The sequence below is a fragment of the Catharus ustulatus genome, chromosome 12, assembly GCF_009819885.2.
Source record: "Catharus ustulatus isolate bCatUst1 chromosome 12, bCatUst1.pri.v2, whole genome shotgun sequence".
In the NCBI taxonomy this organism is placed as follows: domain Eukaryota; kingdom Metazoa; phylum Chordata; class Aves; order Passeriformes; family Turdidae; genus Catharus; species Catharus ustulatus.
The window spans coordinates 1,082,121-1,102,133 of record NC_046232.1 but is presented as its reverse complement, the minus strand read 5'-3'; the positions used below and the strand labels follow the sequence as shown (position 1 = coordinate 1,102,133).

The following is a 20,013-nucleotide window of genomic DNA, read 5'->3' as shown; positions in this document are numbered from 1 at the left end:
TAATACCCCACTAAACCTTTCAGCAGGAACCATTTCTAGAGCTAGAAAAGGGCATGTGGATAGAACCTACAGCTGCAGAACCTGAAATAACAAGCAGATACTGCTGTTTTCATCCCCCAAATTAAAGCTACCACCGATTTTTAACACTTTTCAATGCACCTCTATGTCAGTATCTGTAGCTATTGAACTCTTTCTTCGGGGCACATTAAGAGACTGTTTTCAAATTATCCTCTCAATGCAAGTAATGATATTTCATCTACAGCTGTTGTGCAGGCAAACAATGGGCTGTAAAAATCTGGGTGAGCTTCCACTGGTACCATTTTTAAGAGGGCTGGGTCACTTGAATCTATGTTGTACATTCTCCATCACAGGATTTGCTGCCTTGTCATTCAGTCATTTTCAGCAGAGCTGAAGATTCTAGGAGAGTTCCTCTTTTGAGAGGATTATTGTTTACCATCACTGTTGCCATATTGACAACTCAGCTGAGTTTATTACAGAAAAAGCTGTTTCTAACTCTCATAGCTGCAAAAATTTATCATGGAAAGGTGACATGACCTGCCACTGATTCAGTGATGAGAATCTCTGAAACATTTATATTGAGACTTTTGCGCTACCTGCTAATCTCAGGGAAGACATACCTGTGAAATGTAATGATGACAATTTATATATTGTATTTTAAAAGCATTTAGAAGCACAAATCCCAATGATTTTGGAATAATTCTTTTTCACCTAAATTCTCAAAGAACTTAGGGGAAAAAAATCTAATTAGCTATTTCTCTGCTGTTAATTCTAATACAAGCATCCAGGTGATATCACTTCCAAATAATCCAAACCTGTCTTAGGCGTTTCTTGAGTTTCCAGTTTCTCACTGTGGCTGTTCTAACCCCACACTGTCCTGAAGTGCTGGTAGTTATGAAATAATCAATTAAAGGCCCTCCAATGTTTAAACTTGTATTTGTGTGACCTAAACCAGCAGTACAGGAGCAATGCACAGCAGCAGCAAGCTTGGTTTACCTGGCTGCATACCTCAGAGCCTGCAGCTCAAACCCCCTCAAGGCTAGTCGGGAGTCCTTCTCAAACAGCCTCTCCTGGAGCTGTGTCTGGCTGAGAAATGGGCTTAGCAACAGCAACAACTGCACATGGTAACTACACTCAAACAACTGTTACCTGTGTTTGTGTGCAGAACATACAACTGCTGTTTTAAGATCAAATGGATTTCAGAAAGCCACCAGAGATTCATAAAGTAAAAAAAACCAACTTCACCACCATGTAATAATGAAAAACAAATCATTACTTTCTTAATGTTTGCAGAGTGTTCACAGACTATAATAGATCCTATAAAAGACCATTTAACTGTACACCTAAGATACCTGTAAGCTATGCAAACTTCTATACCTCCAGTGTTATTTTTCTGCATCATTCTGTTAAGTAAAAGTGAAGCAGATATCTGAATGACAAATATTTTTGCTTGTTCTCTCATGGGGCCAAACACCAGAAAACTTAATTCCAGTTTCTGATATGAAAGCTAAGAACCTCCACCACAGTTACTTCCAGTAGAAAGAAGTTTTCCATTTTCAGAAAGAAAAATAGGAACTAGGAGAGGGTAATGACACTGAGTGAGTTTTGAGGTAAAATTTTAACTAAAAATTAATTCAGAATCATATGTAAGAATTTGTTCTTGCAAGTTTTGCTCCTCTTCACCAATTTATTATTGTTTTATTACAACTGCATATTACAGAAACATCCTACGAGATGATCTTTGGATACTAACTTTAAAATAGAAGTTGCAGTAATAGCTTTATGTTTGGTAATGGCTACTTTGGTGGTGTGAGTACAAGGTTACGTATCACACTGCTTGCCTATTACTGTGTTTTTGAAACCTACAGATCAATTAATTGAATGATGCATCAAGAACAAATGTGCAGCAAAACATTCATATTCAAAACATTGGGAAAAAACAATGTCTTTACGTTTTGCCAGCAAAACTATCACTCCTCCCTGCAGGTCTTGCGACTTTGCAAGTTTTACTTTTTTTGTAACAAAACCAAAATCCAGTTGTGGTCATTTAGGGACTCTGTTCTTTTGGTGGAAACACATACTGTCAGCACTGTTAACAACTGCAGATAAACCTTATCTTTAGTATTTTGGAGCAATCCTGCTATTCATATTTGCCTCAATCACTGAATACTCATTTAAGTAACTTTACCCAACCTCATGCTTGTTTCTTTTGAGTGGCAGAAGTATAAATTTTGGTACTGTAAAATTCTCTGTGTCTTTTTGTATATGCACTTTGTAATGAAATATATTTGGGCTTCTCTCAGGAGTTGTTGTGGTTGAAGAGCAAATAACAGCATGCAGGCAAAATGAATTTAGATAGCAAAGCACTTTAATCACAGATGTTGCAGTTTCATCACTTACAGCACTTCCCCATGACATGGAAGGCATGATGTGGTTGGGACAGTGTCGTGGTTCCAGCCATGTGCATGCTTCTAGGGTACTTTGGGCTCATCTCCACACTTCATGCTGCAGAGGATTCCTGGATTCTGAAAAAGACTCCCTACCCCTCCACCCCCTGTCCTGTAGTGTGTTTACCTCTGAAGGTTCCTCAGCTCCAGGACATGCTGCCTGTGTCCTGCACATCACCCTGGCAGTTCTGGTTTAGCTGTGCCATTGTCTGAGCTCACCATCAACTCCTGTGACCTTCAGGCTGAGTCTGCAGTGCTGCTGAGGACACATGGTTGATCAACTGCTCTAACGCAGCAACCACTACCCTTCCTAGGCTGGTCAGCATGGCTGACAGCACCAGGAATCCTACCTGCATTTCAGAAACAAAACATCTCCTTCCTGTCCTGGTCAACATGAAGGTTATGCAGACACCAAGGGCCAAATGGGACATTCTGGTTATGCTACAGTAACACAGTCACCTCCCACCAAGGGCTTCTCTGAAAATTCAACCATACTCCACACTTTGCCTTCTAAATGAAATAATTGAATGTTTTCCAAGTCACACCCACGCTTACTGATCTCCCATCCACAGCTGGCCACTGGGAATTCAGAGCTCGTCCTACCTTCTAATTAAAAAACCATCATCAGTACAGCCACGGGGAAGTGCTGCCTGTGCTCAGCACACACTGACACCAACAGTTAATGCCCAGGACAGACACATCCCTACTAAAGCTTGTCAGGCCAAGTTCAGGAAAAGTTTTAACTAGACTTGAGCATAAAGTTGCTAACTGAAGTTTTCCTTGGTACATTTAAAGCAAAAAATATTACTTTGTTGTACAACATACAGGTAAGTATTTTCTTTTTACTACACTGAAAATGGGCCAGCTGCCTGATTTTGCATTTAGAAATCTGGTGATATGGTGCAAAATTAATCTTATTTTCTTGTCATTCTATTACTAATTGAAAATAAAAGGGAGGAAACAATTCAAAAAGCAGCAAATATATTATTAGCTATACTGAGACTATGCTGAATTTACTTACTTGATACTGCATGCCAGCTGCAGCAATCAGAACAGGTGAGTGATGTAAAAGCATAGGAAAAACAGAAGCACAAATCTTAAAGTCTCTGTTCAAATATAATATAGCCAGATTTTGTGTGTCCCACAGTTCCAAACTAAAAAGAAAAAGCTTCCTAAAGAAATTTAGGTAGATAAATTATTTCTAAGCATTCTGGATTTAAAAGATTGTAATCACACTACAGAAGAGGCAACCACTACTATATTCTGAACCACACAGTTAAGCAACTGAAATTCAGTCCAAGGTGCTGAGCCCAGCTGTATTCTTAGCTGGACAACATCTTTAAATCAGAGCTTTTCTCTAAGAATAGAAGGCAAGGTATTTTGACATACTTCTATCTTTATTTAACAAGTACTTTGTTACTTTTCTGTAACGATTTTCATTGATATTATCTAATAAAACTGTTCAGCTTTGTAAATAGTACTCTGGGAAAGTTCGGCATCTCTCTAGAAATAAAAGCCAGTAAATGGTAGATTTAATGCATCAGTAGTTTTCCTAGAGTGCTTTACATACACAGAGCACATCAAAGAATTTACTTTCTACATTTGGGTTTGGGTTTGTCATTGATGGGCCAGGGAGGGGATTGTCCTGCTCTGCTCTGCACTGGGGCAGTCTCCAGCCCTTGGGGCAGTTTTGGACACCTCAATATAAAAAAGACATGAAGTTTAGAGGAGGTCCAGAGGAATGCCATGAGGAAGTGAAGGATCTGGAGGGGAAGCCTTATGAGGAGTGGCTGAGGACAATTGGTTTGCTCAGCCTGGAGGAGACTGAGGGGAGACTTCACTGCGGTCTTCAGCATCTCTCCTCTCTCATGACCAGCGACAGAACTCGAGGGAACAGCACGAAGCTGAGCCAGGGAACTTTAGACTGGTATCAGGAAAAAGTTTTTCACCCAGAGTGACTGGGCACTGGAACAGGCTCCCCAGGAAAGCGGTCAGAGCACAAAGCCCTGCCTGAGCTCAAGAAGAGTTTGGAGCATACACTCAGGCACTTGGTGGGATTCTTGGGGTGTCCTGTTCAGGGTCAAGAGCTGGACTCAGTGATTCTGATGGGTCCCTTCCAATTCAGCATATTCTGTGATTTGTAGAAACCATTTTCATTTTGGAAGAAAGAGGCTTTCTTCAGTTGCAGAATTCCATCAAATATAATTTCCTGCAATTCTGATGTGTACAGGGGATTACAGAAAACTCAAGGCTTTCTCACAGATATTATAGCAAACTACAAGACTCAATAATTACCAAAATGATGTTTACATTTTGGAAGGAGCTTTGACTGCAAGATGTCCACTCTTCCAGACTTCTCAGCTCTCTGGAATGAAACAAACAGTTCACTGAAGCATTAAACTTTACTTATGCTTGGTTTGCTTTAGTTGAACCAAGGTGAATAAGAGTCATAACAGTAGTATAACCATGGAGCAGGTCATCCTTTATGTCATTACATTCTCTTAATACGAAATTCCCAGTAACTATTCGATCACATCCTATTTCCCCATGTCCAAAGAAGCCAAAGAGGGGGACATTTGGAAAAAACTTCCTAAATGCATCTGCTTCCATATTCCTTTTGGTTTTGTAATGTCGATATCCTCTGCCAACACAGGCAAACATGAAGCCAATGGTGTTGTGCTCGGGGATGTTTGCTGCTTTGAGGCGCTGCATGGCCGCTTCTGCTGTCCTCTCATCGGCCACGTCCTGGTCTAGCAGGACAGTGGCACTCTGGATCTGGGCACCGCTGAAAGCCAAGCCAACCACGCCACAGGCATCGCCGGGCTGCGCGTGGCTGCTGAAAGGCAACAGGCACAGTTAGACAACACTGGGGAAACGCTCCTCACCTGACTGCACTGCTGCTGCAGCACACCTGGGCTCAGAGCAGCCAACACTGCAGTGATTCTGATAGAATCCAGAAGTAAAAAGCAAACCAAAACTTCATATTTTAGCAATGTTTGTGTGTAGCAACCTTTCACAAGGAAAAACTTCCACATCCATTACTAGGTATTAAGCTTAAACTGGCTTCACTCATGCAAATTCAGGAGTTCGTGTATATCACAGCTCTGCAATTCCAAGGAAACCATCAGTTAAACTGAAGACAAGCAAAGGCACTGAGGATTTATACATCGAAGCAGGGCAGCTGTCAGTAAAGGTTTCAGATTCCTGTTGCTTTAAACTGGTTGGCTTGGACACACAGGGTTAAGCAGTTCTGCACTTAACCTTTGTCCACAGTGACTTTATTTAAGGTCAGATCTGTTATCTGGACAATGCTGTAGCTGGCAAAATCACATGCAAGAAAAACTCTGATATTAGTGAGGACTCCAGACCTGCAGTGGCGAGAGGAGCCCACGGGTATGGCTGCACTGTGCTCCACAGGATGAGTGCCATGGCCTTCAGCAGCCAGGGCGGCTCAGGTGAGCTCTTGGGGCACAGCCACGGCCTTCAGCAGCCAGGGTGGCTCAGGTGAGCTCCTGGGGCACAGCCCTGCCCTGTGTGCAGCTGCTGTTCCATGCCCTGAGCCCAGGTGGGCAGGTACACAAACACAGGGCCACTTCATGGGCTCAGGCACAACAGGTACTCATTTACCTGCACTCCAGAGAAGAAATGCTGACTGCAATAAACACCCAAAGGTACCCGAAAATGGGAATCTCCTTTTCAGTGGGTTTCACCTAGCTGGGTTTCCAGAATCCAAATTGTATCACAGTCATACAAACCTTCCACCTTTTCTGGCTATATCACAGTGTAGCACTTGGGACATTTTTCCCTTTAAGAAATTGTTATTTTACTACTGGTAAGGGAATTTTCAATCTAATTAGAAGGCTATGGATCTGCAATGTTTCTCTCATTTAAATTTTTTTTTCATCATTTATCTTGAAAAAAATACCTACTTCTCAGAGGTCAGTGATGTAAAGCTCTCCACTTGTCCCCCAGCCAGGATGATACTTTTCTCATTCAATGGATTGACTATTTGATGAAGAAATCGAGTAGCTCCAGTCTTCCAGGAGTTGTAGCCAAACAGAAGAACAACACGGAGATCTGGGTTATTCTTCAGACCTACAAACAAAAGCCAACATTGATCCCCTTATTTTTAAATCCTGAACACTGAAGTCCAACCATAGTTTCTCCTCAAATAACGCATCACACCTCTCTCTGAGCAGCTCTGCTCAAAACATAATGCAGGTAACAGGACAGTGATACTCAGGGTAACTTATCCTTAGTACTCCAGAGACTGGGAAGATGAGAGGTGCACAGTCACCAGCTGGAGCCCTACACAGGCTCCCAGGGCTCTGGAATGGAAGCTGCTGGCTCTACACAAAACTCCAGACCGGCACCTCAGAGAGCAGCACCTCACAGAAGACCATGTAAAGGAGAGAAAAATGACATACCTGCTTCAGCAAATTTACTTTCATCAAAGACCCTGTTCTTCACGTCTTTAGAAAAATGGAAGGTATGAATTTTCACCCCATCAATTTTGGGAAACAACAGAGCAAACCCAGCTTCGCCCTCTTCAATTTCTTGAGGCTGATTGCTGCTTGAACCCATCGGGGTAACTACAGAGACAAAACCAAGCATCTTGTGTTCAGAGATTCTAACACTTTCATTTACACTGTAACATGGGCAGAAAGAGGCTGAACAGCTCAGGAGGTATAAAACATGACAATCTACTTTCATAACTTATCTAACTGAAAACTGGTGTGATTTTTTGTTAATGTTTTGGAAGGATGAAACATGTAAGTCCTGCTGGCTATTGATCACACTGAAGTTAGCTTTGACAAAGAGACATGTATTTACAGATATCCCCCCAGGCACACCAAACATCAGGGAAACAAGAACAGTGCAATACAAGCCTTCCTGCCAACTTCTGCAGGCACACAGACATATTCAAGTTTTTAAGGTGTCCTATAAGCATGTGATGACAGTATAAAGCAAACTGACACAAAAATTGGGAGTATATTATTAAAATATGGCAATGACAACAATCAAATACCTTACTTATGATGCAGGAAGTGATTTTTAGGTGAGAAACTATAAAAAAACAACTTTCTAAAGATAGAAGAGAAGCATGAGAAAAAGCCTGCCATGGGAGGCTGTGAATTTTCCAGTTACTGTGTATGCTAGACCATTACAAACAGGGTATATATATATATAAAAAACAGGGTGTATATATATATATGACTGAAATGTATACATAAACCCAAGCAACAGTCAATAAGTACATTAAGGTACCAGGGAAAAATGCCTGCCCAATTAAATCAACCCTTTTAATTATAACTGCAATACATGAAGCAAGCTCCATGTCACTTGGCAGCGACACTGTGAACTCCTTAAAATCCAAGCCAATCTGAACAGAATGGGAAATGACACCTTCAAGCTGACCCCTCAAAAACCTACACGTTTTGCTCCTACCTACAATCCCTGGGGTGACCAGTCCAAGAACCTGGCATCGCTTTGGCAACAACTTTTCAAGTGCGAGTGCTGTTTCTTTACTGTTTCTTTTTCTGGCTGTTAAAGTAAAGAGAGACCAAGATCAGCATCAAACACCAGTAAAAGCGCGTTGTGAGCAAATCCCAGAGCCAGCCCCATCCTGTTTAACCAATGCTGCCCATCAGTGGCCGTCCTGGTAATAGCAGGCCGGTCTGTGCTGCTCCCTGAGAGCAGGCAAACAAACTCAGTCCTCCACAGGAGGGAGAGGGAAAGTCTATGCACATTATTAACACAGATCTGTGAGCTGCTTCACACCACAAATACAACACTATGCTGTCATGGTTTCTGCAAAATATTTCCTTTCCATTGAAACTGGAACTCAGAGAATTAATTCCCTTCCAGCTGATTGTGCTCTACTTACGTCTTATGTCTTTTAGTGAGTTAGGTGCAGGCTTTACCTTTCTTTTGCTCGTGACACTCCTCATGCCCACTGAAGGTCTCTGTGTCGGCAATGTAGAGCACGGTCTGGGGCAGTACGTGCACCTTCTGCAAAGACACAGGCACAGGAGTACATAAGACAGGGCAGAGGAGGGAAACCCGGGGCAGAAACCGAGGAGAAACTGCTCCTGCTCCACCGCCAGCCCACGCTGGTCCCCTTCCCCCTCACCAGGCTCCTGTCAGCCAACAGACAGCCCCTCGTTAGCCTCAGACGTGCCCAGATTTAGCTAGTGAATAGGCAGCACAGGCAAGAAGCTGACCCAAAGCCCACACGAGCAAGAATAGCTCTGCAGACTGGCCCCATGACTCTGCTGCTTCTTTTAGCACTATCTAAATTCCCCACATTCGTGGTTGTCGGCTTGTGCCGTTCATCCGTGCTGATGCTGGGAAACAGCAGAGGCCCTTCTTGTCCCAGTTAGTTTAACGCTGATCTGCTGAGGCCTGTCTTAAAACCCCGACACGAAACTTTGTGCAGGGAAGACCCAGCACCAGGTTAATACTGGAAAGAAATCCTGCCAAACAGAGAAGCCCTGCAGTGTCTATTCAGTGTCTCCCAGCCTATAAGGATTTGCCACTTAACAAGATTGCAGCCATGAACAGATGTGCGCAGAACTGCAAATCCCGGGCGTTTTGATCGGTGTATTAACACGCAGCACTTGAACTGTCAGAACCACCTACGCCTCCGACCACGTCCCTTGTGCCGGGCGGGTGGAAGGAGCGCGTTCAACTCTTCAGGAAGGCGCCGAGTTCGCGCCCCTCAGGCCGCCCCTCGCCCCCCCTCACCTCGAGCTCGTGGGCCAGCGCGCGCACCAACGCGTGGTTCTCGGCGGGGCCCGGCTCCAGTGCCGACACCCACGCGATTCGCTGCCGCGTCCGCAGCGTCCGCCGGGCACACTCCCTCCATAGCCGGCATACGCTGCAACACAACACGGACACACCGCGTAGGCCGCGCCGCCCCCGCCAACCGGAGCCGGCCGCCGCCCACCCCACAGCGCCAGCCCTTACCAGGCGGCGCGCAAGAGCGCCTTGGTGGGGAGGAAGCCGAGGACGCGCTCCACCACCTCGGCGAGGTTGGAGAGGACGTAGCCGCCCTTGGCCGCGGATTCCATGGCCCCGCCGCCTCCCCGGCGCCCTGCGTCATCCGCGCGCCGCCGCGCCTGAGGCGACTTCCGGTCAGCGCGCGCGGGCACAAGCTGCCCCGCTGGCGGCGCCTAGCGGCGAGGAGGACCCACCCCGGCTCTCACCTCCCCCGCTTCCCAGCACGGACACAGTGCTTCGTAAAATGCTTTTTATTCATAAACTTGATGCAAGTTTACAAATTACTGTACATTGCCAAGGAACTCTGCCAGAAGAAACGGAACCCAAACCGAAGCATGCGCCGCAGGGCGGAGGCCGTGCCGGAGCACCAGCGGCCGTGCCAAACCTCGCCCTCGTTCCCTTCGAGCTAAAAACTGGATCTAGAAGCAAATGCACAAGGACCCGCGGGCGCCTGATAGAGAAAAGAGCACAAGTTCGATAGTCAACTAAAATAAAAACTATAAAAACATGCTTCTGCACTTCTGGAAGTGCTTAATCCATGGAACACAGCCTTCGCTCGGCCCCGAGGGTACGCGGGCCTAAGGACTGGAACTACAACCAAGAGAGTCTATTCCGGTAAGGCAATGAAATTTGTGAGTACACAGACCCAGATTCATCTCCTAATAAAGAAAGAACAGTTCCCATTAGTCTTTCAATAACAAAACCACCGTCATGACTATGGCAGCGTTTCTCATACCTCTGAATTGGATGACATGTTTTTGTACTTCATTGTAGCTTTTATATAAAAATTTTTCATTCAAGGACTTTCATCTCAATTTGTGCCAATTGCTTTATAAGTTCATTAGTTTAGAAATGATTGCAACAACCCGTTAATAAAATGGAACACCTAAAAAGGTTTTTAGTATTTTAAATAACTTCAAGCTTCATACTGTGGCTCTTCTTGTTAAGGAGGTTGAGCCAACAAGTAGCAGGAACAGCCCAGCAAGTTCTGATGCCCCAGTGGAAGTGACTAGTTACAAGGTTTTATTGGCACAGCCTTGCTCTGCATAAAAACAAAAAACTGAAACAAAATAAAAAAAGAAAAAAACAAACAAAAAAGATAATCTAAACAAAGAGCATCTTTTCCAATAAACAGTTCATATTCTCATACAGCCATGAAAAAATGTTAATGACTTAACATACATGTTTTTTTCCTATATCATTAATTTGGAAAATACTACAAATGCTGTCATTTTAGACCAGAAAAACTACTGTGATTTGCAAGACCTGACATTTCCTAAAACAGTATGAAACAATGTATTAAATTTCTTGGCTTTAAATGAAACAATACAATGCAAGTCTCTGCAGTCTGCATTTTGCAAAAAGTAAGAAATACACAGAAGTGTGTGAACAACTCACTCCTATTGTACGATCTTTAGTAAGTCAATAGCTGCAGGGAGAGCTTATGCTTTCAAATAAAAAAAAGAAGGGAGAAGGGAGGGCATGGCCCAAATCTGCTTAATCCATAAGAACAAATGTGGTAAAGGCCCAAACTGCTCAGTCCAGATGCCTAAGAAGAGCGGAATGGTAAGGCTGTAACTTATACCGTACGTGTCAGTTGACAGATTATCCACTAATTTATCTAATAGCTAAAGTCCTCAGTACAGCTGTTATAGGGGCACTCATAGCTTGAGTCTGTGTGTTGGAAAACAAAGAGCTTGTTTTGTTGACATTGGTCCAGGTGTACAACAGTCCTCAGCATTAGCCATCTTCTTTAGGAGGAGTGTACCAGCCTGTGGAGAACAGAGACATGTTAGGCACCAATGCTGCTGTGTCCAGACCATCCCACTCTCCAGCAGTGGAGAGGGAAGCCTTCCCTGGCCTTTCCTTTCCTCAAAGAAGGCCAGCTTAGTTAGCCCCAGTGCCCTGAATGTGAGCAGGCAGCAGTGGAGACAAACCCTGTGGCACATTCCAGAAGCAGACCTGGTGTTTGGGTGTGCACATATGATTTCTGTGGCAGCAGCTATCCTGAGCTGGACAAGCTGAACCCCAACAGGAGGAAGCTGCTGAAGGAGGAACGTTGCTCTAACCAAACTTAACAGAAGAGAGGTAAAACCCCCAAGTCTTCACAGACATACAAGCAGACCGCACTGGGACACTTAGATAAATCCCATTTTGTGTACTGCAGAGCCAGGCACGCAGAAACAGCTGAATGGTTTATCCTACTTCTGCAAATCTTACTGCAGGAAAAAGCTCAGAAATGTCAGTTGGGTAACTGGTCTCCAGCCAATATGACATGTTTAGCAGCTGAATCATACCTGATCAAATGTGCACTGCTTTTCCTAGAGACTTTCAGAGCTCCAATCCCAATTCTCCCAACCCCTGTTGTAACATTTCCTTTCATGTGTGTACAGTGACTACAGGGCCTATCCCAGAGCTGTCCCAGAGAGTTTGCAGCAGCTCTAAGCTCAAGACACCTTTCACAGCAGCATTGAATACTGTGCATGCTTTGTGTACAGCTCCTGAGGCAGGACTGATCACTTGCAGCACAAACAAGTAAACTAAAAGAGCAAAAGGCTCAGTTAACAGCAAGATCAAAATACTGTAAAATTGGAGAGCATGTTAAGTCATTCTCTTTGATCTTCCTCCCAAGAGTACAAGTGTTATGTTCTGTGTTAGCAGCAGGGAAGCTGAGGTGCTCACTGCAGTCACGCAAACACTCACAATAACCAGGATTCCTGGAGGACACTGTCCAGCCCAGAGCACAGAACATCATGGACTCCCTCATCACAAGACCAGGGTACCAATTCTGTTGACTACCTTTATGTAACATGTAAGTTACTTAAACCTTTAATGGCCTCAGGTTTCTCATACTGCCACAGTAAATTCAATTATACCTGAAGCACTTGTACACGTGTTTTATGAAGCAGAGAGACTTTAAATAGAGTAAAAAAGCTCAGACTGAAACAGGTATCTCTCTGTTCTATTGTACAGCTTCCCAGCTAGTATACATCACTTGGACTTCTGTGTTTTTCAGTCTCATGTCTTTTTTCCCCACTTTCTCTCTTCCTCAGTGATTATTTCCAGGTTCTTGACCCATTGAAACAAAATCTTTCATGGAAAGGGATAAACTTCCAGCAGATACTTGACCAATATTAAGAGTCCCTAACAATGAAGCTCCTAGATCAAGTGGCTGAAAATGAAACGGTGCTGCCTTTCAAGAAGCAGCAGGAACACACACACACAACAATCAAGAATGCTGGAAAAGTTGCAATGGTTGCAGTCAAGTTATTTGACCACTACTGTTTTTCTATTGCAAAAAGAAAAGAAGGAAGAAATATTTATGGTCTTCCCAAGCCAAAGGAAGACACTTTGTCACTTCAAGTGTCTCTGGCCAAACACCAATTCCCAGGGTGCTGTGCAGACAAGAACAAAGTGGCAAAAACATACATACCATTTTTCTCATGTATTTGTACTAGTGACTTATAGGACTGCTGTGCTCTTGCTAGATTATATTGATTCTGAAAGGAGAAAAAGCCAACATCAAAACTTGCATCTAGACATGCAAAACTCAAAAACAGTTCTAACAAGGAAATTATACAGTGGGCTTAAAAATAAAGTCCATGCACAATGTTAGAACATTCTTGACTTTTAAGATTTCCCTTCTTAAAGCCACAAATTCCAAATACTCCAATTCTGATCCTCCTTCCCTCCCTCGCCATACAAGGATAGCAGAAGCCTACCCTGCCCATCCCAAGGCTTTATCCACCTCCTGTGTTTTGCAATTACAAAACCAATTGTTAATTGCCAATAAAATCCTCCTACAGGCACCAGACAATTCAGAATGCATATATATTTGCAATAGCAATTCTGTCATTAAGCACCTTCTGTGCGAGTCAGCAAGGAAATGGAAGCCCAGCAATGATTTGTGTAATTGATAAACACAGCACATTTACCTTATTGGCTCCAAACTGTACTCTGGCTTTTCCCTTGACTAAAGTGGCATTGATCTGCATGATGACTGATTCTATTGAGTAGGCACTGCTCCAGCCCTGGAGGGGGAAAGAAATATTAACATACAACGTGTACTTGCTTCTTGTGCTCACCATGCAAATTTATTTTGGAACATGTGCTTTGGGATTCTTTTCTGCATTCCAATTTTAACTACTTCTTTTCAGTTAACTTTTATTTTCCACAGAAAATCTGTAAAATGATATACAGTCCTAGTACTAGAACTTGTAAGAAGAATGAAAAGGCTGAATCACATTTCCAAAGACAGAAACAAAAAAGCTCCATCCTTACAGCACTGACACATTTTCAGCAATTCTGTCACAACAGAAATTACAACTCTGTTTTCCAAGAAGCAGAAAATACTGATCTCTAATAAAGTCAATTCAGTACACTGGAAGACTTCTGCTCATCTCTGGCATTGCCTTATCTTCCAGAGCTCACAAGAGTTTCTGCCAGAGCCTGCATTCATTTACTTATTTTAAGGAGAAAATCACTGTCTACACAAATAATCTCTGACTGTAATTGTCTCTATTCCTCACTTCTCCAGAGCTGAAGAGGCTTCTAGAAAAGATGTCTTGCTCTCCAGAAGTCAGAATGCCTTCACACTGCCTTCCTCACAGAAATTCTGAGAGCTCCAAGCTGATATGCTCACACTTCCTGCCTCTTCCTCACATCTCTGTGAGCCATCCAGGCAGAAAAGATCTCAAACAAGATCAGCGAGGAAAATCTTGTGGGATTGAGGTTTAATTCCACCATGTTTCCTTTGCAGTGTGCAATTTATGCCACACAAGGATTCTTTAACTCAAGGGAAGCACCCATTTTCATTGTTTTCAGGCATGTTTTATTACCCAGAGATAACAGAGCTCATATTCACCTGTTTAGTAAGAAGTTCCATGCATAATGCACCTCCACCTAGGACATACCTAGAAACAAATGTGAAAGAAAACACACTTGATATTAGCAGTTAGTAAAAAAATGCAAGTGTTCACAGCATTTTAAGCTATTGCTAGCTTGGCTGTTCAGTTCTTTTTTCATAGAGCTGAAATGCCCTTTAACCAGTAACAAATTGTAACTAGTTGGCCCTGTTATACTTAGGCAAAGAAAATTAGCACTGTGAGACAAAAAAAGGCTGTTTGCTAACTAGACAATTTAAACCACTGACTGAGCTGGTCTGCACAACTGCAGAGACCATGGAAAAAGGAAAGTTCATTTTTATGGCTACTCTACATATACATAATACTGATGTGTAGCTAAAAGAAACCAACAAAATTTGGTTCTGTAAAGTTTAACACTATTTCAAACAATGGAGGTACACTTATAAATTGTCATAACCAGATCTTTTCTTGCTCTGTTCTTGTAAGTAGCTTTTTTAAATTTCAAAAGCCCTTTATCCATTGTGCTGACTGGGACTCAGCTGAACACCCGAGCATGACAAAACCTGCACAGAGAAGAGAATTTACCATTGACAAAATTTTTTTTCCTCCATGATCAAGACATTTAAACCTCACACATCCATATGACATTGAAGGAAATGACCACTTTTTTCATTCTAAAAAGAAGGCTGAGTACAATCAAATTAGAATCTAATGAATTTTCTGGTGTTTGGGTCTGCTTGTTTAGTCTTGAGATAGCAGCACCCCTCGTGAACCTTATTTAACTGCACAACTATTTACTGAATTCAAAAAGAATACATGGCAATTCAAATCCAATCAGAATCAGCACCAGCTACCACAGACTGCATTTTCAAATGCAGATATCATTTCGTGTCACCAGCAGATGCATAAAAACCTTGGAAGGTGAATTTAATCATGTCTCCATGGATATATGCAAGTTTCACAGACAGCCCTTCAAACATGCTTTAGATGACATTTGGAGCATGTTTTCAATTAAATTTAGTGGTTTTGGATTAGCATTTGAGCAATTCTTAAACGCTAACTTTATGGCAGTGTTACCAGAAGAGAGGGACAGTTAAGGCAACACAGGGCTCCAGCCCTGTTCAAAGCACCAACCCAAAGCACCCTACAACAGGAGAAGGAACGTCAATGTTCACCCCCACAGAGGTCACAGAGCTTTTCCAGTTGTAACATTTTACCAGAAAGCACAATTTCTGCAGGGCAGCTCAAACCTACCCTCCCGTCAGCACAGGAGACACCACTCGCACAAAGGGAGGATCAAAAGGGAAGTTATCCTGAAAAGAAAAATTAAAAAAAAAAAACAGGCTAAGGAAAATGCTGTGACATTGCTTCCCAACCAGAAAGTATTTCAACAGCCTTATTTGTCAAATCAGATTTGAAGTACTACCATTTTTCAGTTCTGTAAAAATTCACTTTCCATAGTACTGGCTAAAAACATTTTTTTGGGAAGCTTCAGTGCTGAACTTAAAAGTTAGTTTTCTTTTTTTTTTCTTCCCTTTTTTAATGCTACAGATTCATTATTATCCAAGTAATAGCTGAGGGTCATTTCAGTTGCTTTCTATAGTAAGCTTCAAAATTAACTGCAGCTTTTCATCCCACAGACACTTACCTTAAAAGAGAAGTTAAGTAAAATGTATTCTACACCTTCTTTTTCTTTTAAGACCTGAAGATCACTATGCAGTGGGCTATCAGGATCAACTCTACAAAAGCAGCAGGGGAGAGATCATGGATGAAGTTAGTATTTTCAGTACCTATGAACAGTAACTCCTCCTAAAGAATTCCTTTATGTACTTGTAGTTTAAGGTGAACTGTAGGAAACTCTTGCTCTTTCCAAGTAAAAACTTTGCAATGAGGCCAGCATGAAAACATGCTACAATGTACTACTACATTCCCAATGCTCTCAAGTGTTGCTTAAACACAGCACAAAATAAGCTGTTTATTTGAAAAGAGAAATTTTAATTCTCTTCAGTTCAGTTGTGTTCAAATAAGAGAGGAGAAAGACAGGAAGACTGCAGTCATCTAGTTTTCAGCACACAGTGAATCCTTTATGGAATATGTAATTGTGGTTCTGCATCAGCTGTTGAAAGTAATCTGCATCAGCAGAAGTACTAAAGCCAGCAGCTTCTGCTCAGCAGAATTTCAACAACTGTTTGTTCCAAAATGCTGGTGGTGAGCAGCCTGGCCATTAATTCAGACACTACTGGGTTAATCCCACCAAGCTCTGACACCCTATCAGCTTTTAAATAGAAGAGACTAGTCAAAAACACCTACAGCAAGCCAAAAGCAGATGTTAAAGGGACTGAAAGGCCATTAAATCTAATTCTTTGCTACAGCTGAAACTACAAAGCTATTAGATCTCATTTCAGAACTTCTGTCTCCATCCTACCAGTGTGAAGTTATTTCAGAAAAAAATCTTCCAGTGCTTAGGAATCTCTCATTTCAAGCCATGGCTTTTGCTGGGCCAGTTGCAAGGGACTTGTTCTAGTAACAACACTGGTCCTTCCTCCCACAGGCTCTTTCCTCTGACATCTACCCCTCAGCTACTCTGCACACACTGCATTTGCTCCCAGACACTTTTTGCTGCAATAAACAAACCCAACACTTCTCTTACACATTCAGGAAGGCATTTGCTGCATGCACTCCACTTTTTCTGAAGGCAGAAAATGAGACCTGTTCACAGCATTGAACACAGCTTTCAAATCACTGCACATGGTTTGAGCACTTGGTTACAGAAGTGCTCGACAGGAAAGGCCTCCAATAATGTGCCACAGATTTCTGTGATGTGTCATTCCTGCCATTTTCAGCCTCAAAACCTTCACATGCCCATGATTACACAAAGAAGGAAACAAAACTATTTCAGCAGCTGGTGACCCAGTTTGCACAAATGTCACCCCTAGGACAAGGCAACAATTCCTACAGGCAGGTCAACTGCTGAAACAGCCTCTGTCCTTCTCCCTCTCCCCCAGGACACAGCTGAACCCTTGGAAGCGCTTTCCTCCATTCCAGATTTTGCAGCCACCCAGCACAGTTTGGGTGGGCTGTTCCTTTCTTTAGGATATCGTACAGGGATCCTCCTACCAGGAGTAATGTCACTCTAATACCTTTAGGATTGAAGTTACTGGACTATGGATATAACAAGGTCAGTTATGTGCTGGTTTTTTCACTTTATGTACCAGATGACGACAGAAGACAAGGTACATATTATACAACTCACATTTACATGATAACTAAAAGCTTCAGTCCTATGTATCTGTTTAACTGTAGAAATAAACAACTAATGACACTCAGTTCTGTTCTTTCCTACATCTTAAATGAACCTAGAAGCTGGATTTTCCTGTCATTAAAAACAAAAATAAAAATCATGCAAAAATTCTTGAAAAAATTTTCATCAATTAAGGTTGCATATTTTGGAGCAGTTTTAGAATTGAACATTACAATGACAGTTAATGCAATACACACAGTGTTGGCAGTGAAAAGCAGGTCTGTCTTTTTGCCAGCTCAACTCCTGCAGTTCCATCTCTACACATTTCTATGTATCAGAATTACAGCCACTATTTAGTGGTTACAATTACCATTACTGCTACTACTAGTGTAACATACTATTTTATATGCTCTGGCTAGAGATACTCCTTCATCAAGAATCTCTCCAGCAATAATAAAACAGGTTGTTCAGAACATGTAAAAAGTTATTAACTTACTTGAGAAGCTTAACATGCCACTCATACAAGCTGTCATTTACCAGTTCCACTGAATATATCCCTGTAGAAACAGGAAATGGAATTAATTATGCACTGAAAGTGTAGATAGAAAATTCATCCAAAACATTCCTTGCTTTTAAATATGAATACTGCCAGCAGGTGTAAGCAATGGGTAGGATACTGATGCTGAGGCACGCCCTTCCTCCAGTAGCAGATGCACTTCTGAGCAACTACAAGGAAAAAGCGCTTTCACTTTTGTTAAAAAATTCCACATTAATCACTTTTTTTCCTGATATTTAACCATCTCACCTTCAAACCTCCCACAACTACAACTCCAGCTTGCTCACCACTCACTATATTTTACACCCAGTACACTACCAACGTGTTTTTAAGACACTTCACAGCACAGTGTGCCGTATTGTTTCACAGGTTCTCATCAGTACAGGCACAAAGGACAGTGTATGCAGCAGAAACCCCATAAAGAGGAGATCCTGCAGTGGATGAAGCACTTTCCCAACAGCTGAGTGAGGAAGCCAGGATGATGCATGTGAAGAATGGAATGGGCTGTGGGAGCCAGTTGCTGACTTTCAGCCTGTTTGAAGCATGTTAGACAACAGTTGTACATTTCACTCCCAGGCAAGGATGGAAATGATCTGCCATTTTCTTGTACAGTCAGAGCTTCCTCTCTGCACAAATTCACAAGCAGCTCTGGAAAAAGCAATAAATCTTTAACCACCAGACAAGATTTAGAGTGTGGTATCAGTCATGTACGAAAGTTAAACCTCTTCTTTTACACAATATTCATGCATATAGACTAACCCACTATTATTAAACTTGTTACGTGGCCTAATATTTAACAGCATCTTTGTTGTTGACCTGATGAGTTGGAAGCCATATGCAAACCAGGAACCTGCCTAGGATTTCTGAAGGCAATGCAACCACCAGGATGCACTCACCACCTTCTCCCCAAGGAATGGAGGGGTATTCATTTCTGAGTTTTATTATTCTAGCATAAAAATAATCTTGCAGTTGAAACTTAAAAGCATTAGTACCTGGAGTACAGATGACATTTCTAGCTGTCCAGACACCTTTATTTCTAAAGCATTTCAAAACTTGGCACATAAGTTAAAGCACCCATGCTTGTTTTTCTTTACTGAGTGCCGTAACAAGTGGGTACTGCAGCCAAGAGCACAATTTCTAATTTTTCTCTGTCTAGAACGTGGGCCTGAACACATACTCACTGTGCTATCCATGTCCCTTTTAATCAACAACTACTTCAGAGACATGACATCTGTTTGAGGATCAACCAAAGGAGCTATCAAGGCCTTTTCCAATTCCCCAGATCCAAGGACACTATTTTCTGAACTGACCTTAGTGTAAGTCACAAACTGTAAGAATTTCAAATTGTATTGCTCTGATGTAACAAGAATTCACATTCAGAACTCTGCTCATTGTCAACTCCCATTAATGACAAATCTATTCCATTTTTGTATCCAGAATATTTTCTTTCACCTGCACCCAAATGGGAGCAAAGAATATTTACTGCAGACAAGGCAGTAAGTTAAAGTAAGGCTCCTGACACTGTGCTAAACAATGGAAGATCACAAGAGAACTTCCTAAGAAAATTATTTTCTGTTTCTTTAAGGGCAATTCTTCGCCTAGATTCCCCAGGTAGGTAAACAACTTTGCTGTTGAGAGCAAGCTTGTGATCTTTTGCTTGAAATGAAGCAGCATTGCTTCATTTGATAAAACAAATTAATTTCTAAATTAGATACTACCTTGAATGCACACCTACAATTGAAGCCACTGTCCTTTAATAGCACTTTTTTTATAAAACAGTCTAATAGAAAAGAAATATTTAAAAGACTTCTGCTACAAGTATTATTCACTTTAGAACTTCCAGTGCTGTCCTACTGTCAGTCCTAAAAACATGTAACCTCACGC

The 20,013-nt window shown here is 42.2% G+C and overlaps 2 protein-coding genes across 3 annotated transcripts in view; both read right to left on the bottom strand.

The window, feature by feature from the left end:
• Positions 1 to 2,364: 2,364 nt before the first annotated feature.
• FBXO22 (F-box protein 22) lies at positions 2,365 to 9,577 on the bottom strand. Of its 2 annotated transcripts, none has more exons than XM_033070804.1 (7): positions 9,435 to 9,577; positions 9,213 to 9,345; positions 8,390 to 8,477; positions 7,914 to 8,009; positions 6,893 to 7,057; positions 6,395 to 6,560; positions 2,365 to 5,301 (listed from the first exon to the last, which is right to left on the bottom strand). In XM_033070804.1, the coding sequence occupies exons 1-7, from the start codon at positions 9,536 to 9,538 to the stop codon at positions 4,872 to 4,874; spliced, it is 1,182 nt and encodes a 393-aa protein (XP_032926695.1). In that variant the 5' UTR covers positions 9,539 to 9,577; the 3' UTR covers positions 2,365 to 4,871. The 2 variants fall into 2 exon arrangements, with proteins under 2 accessions (XP_032926695.1, XP_032926697.1); XM_033070806.1 differs by having other exon boundaries at positions 2,365 to 5,298.
• Positions 9,578 to 9,703: 126 nt separating this feature from the next.
• Positions 9,704 to 20,013, bottom strand: part of LOC117001889 (ubiquitin-conjugating enzyme E2 Q2) — a 48,189-nt gene continuing 37,879 nt past the window's right edge. Inside the window, exons 7-13 of the mRNA XM_033070575.1 lie at positions 18,070 to 18,130; positions 15,981 to 16,071; positions 15,587 to 15,645; positions 14,332 to 14,380; positions 13,403 to 13,498; positions 12,901 to 12,967; positions 9,704 to 11,239 (exon numbers count right to left, since the gene is read on the bottom strand). Of these exons, the coding sequence (XP_032926466.1) occupies positions 11,208 to 11,239; positions 12,901 to 12,967; positions 13,403 to 13,498; positions 14,332 to 14,380; positions 15,587 to 15,645; positions 15,981 to 16,071; positions 18,070 to 18,130 (455 nt within the window). The 3' untranslated portion in view covers positions 9,704 to 11,207. The remainder of the gene's footprint in view (positions 11,240 to 12,900; positions 12,968 to 13,402; positions 13,499 to 14,331; positions 14,381 to 15,586; positions 15,646 to 15,980; positions 16,072 to 18,069; positions 18,131 to 20,013) is intronic.

Bases quoted from the DNA above. Each gene is read 5' to 3' on its own strand.
- FBXO22 (XM_033070804.1), bottom strand. From the start codon at position 9,538: ATGGAATCCGCGGCCAAGGGCGGCTACGTCCTCTCCAACCTCGCCGAG. The intron at 8,010-8,389 runs GTAAAGCCTGCA...TTACTTTAACAG, and splicing joins GTGTCACGAGCAAAAGAAAG to CCAGAAAAAGAAACAGTAAA. The intron at 6,561-6,892 runs GTATGTCATTTT...TTTTGTTTGTAG, and splicing joins AAGTAAATTTGCTGAAGCAG to GTCTGAAGAATAACCCAGAT.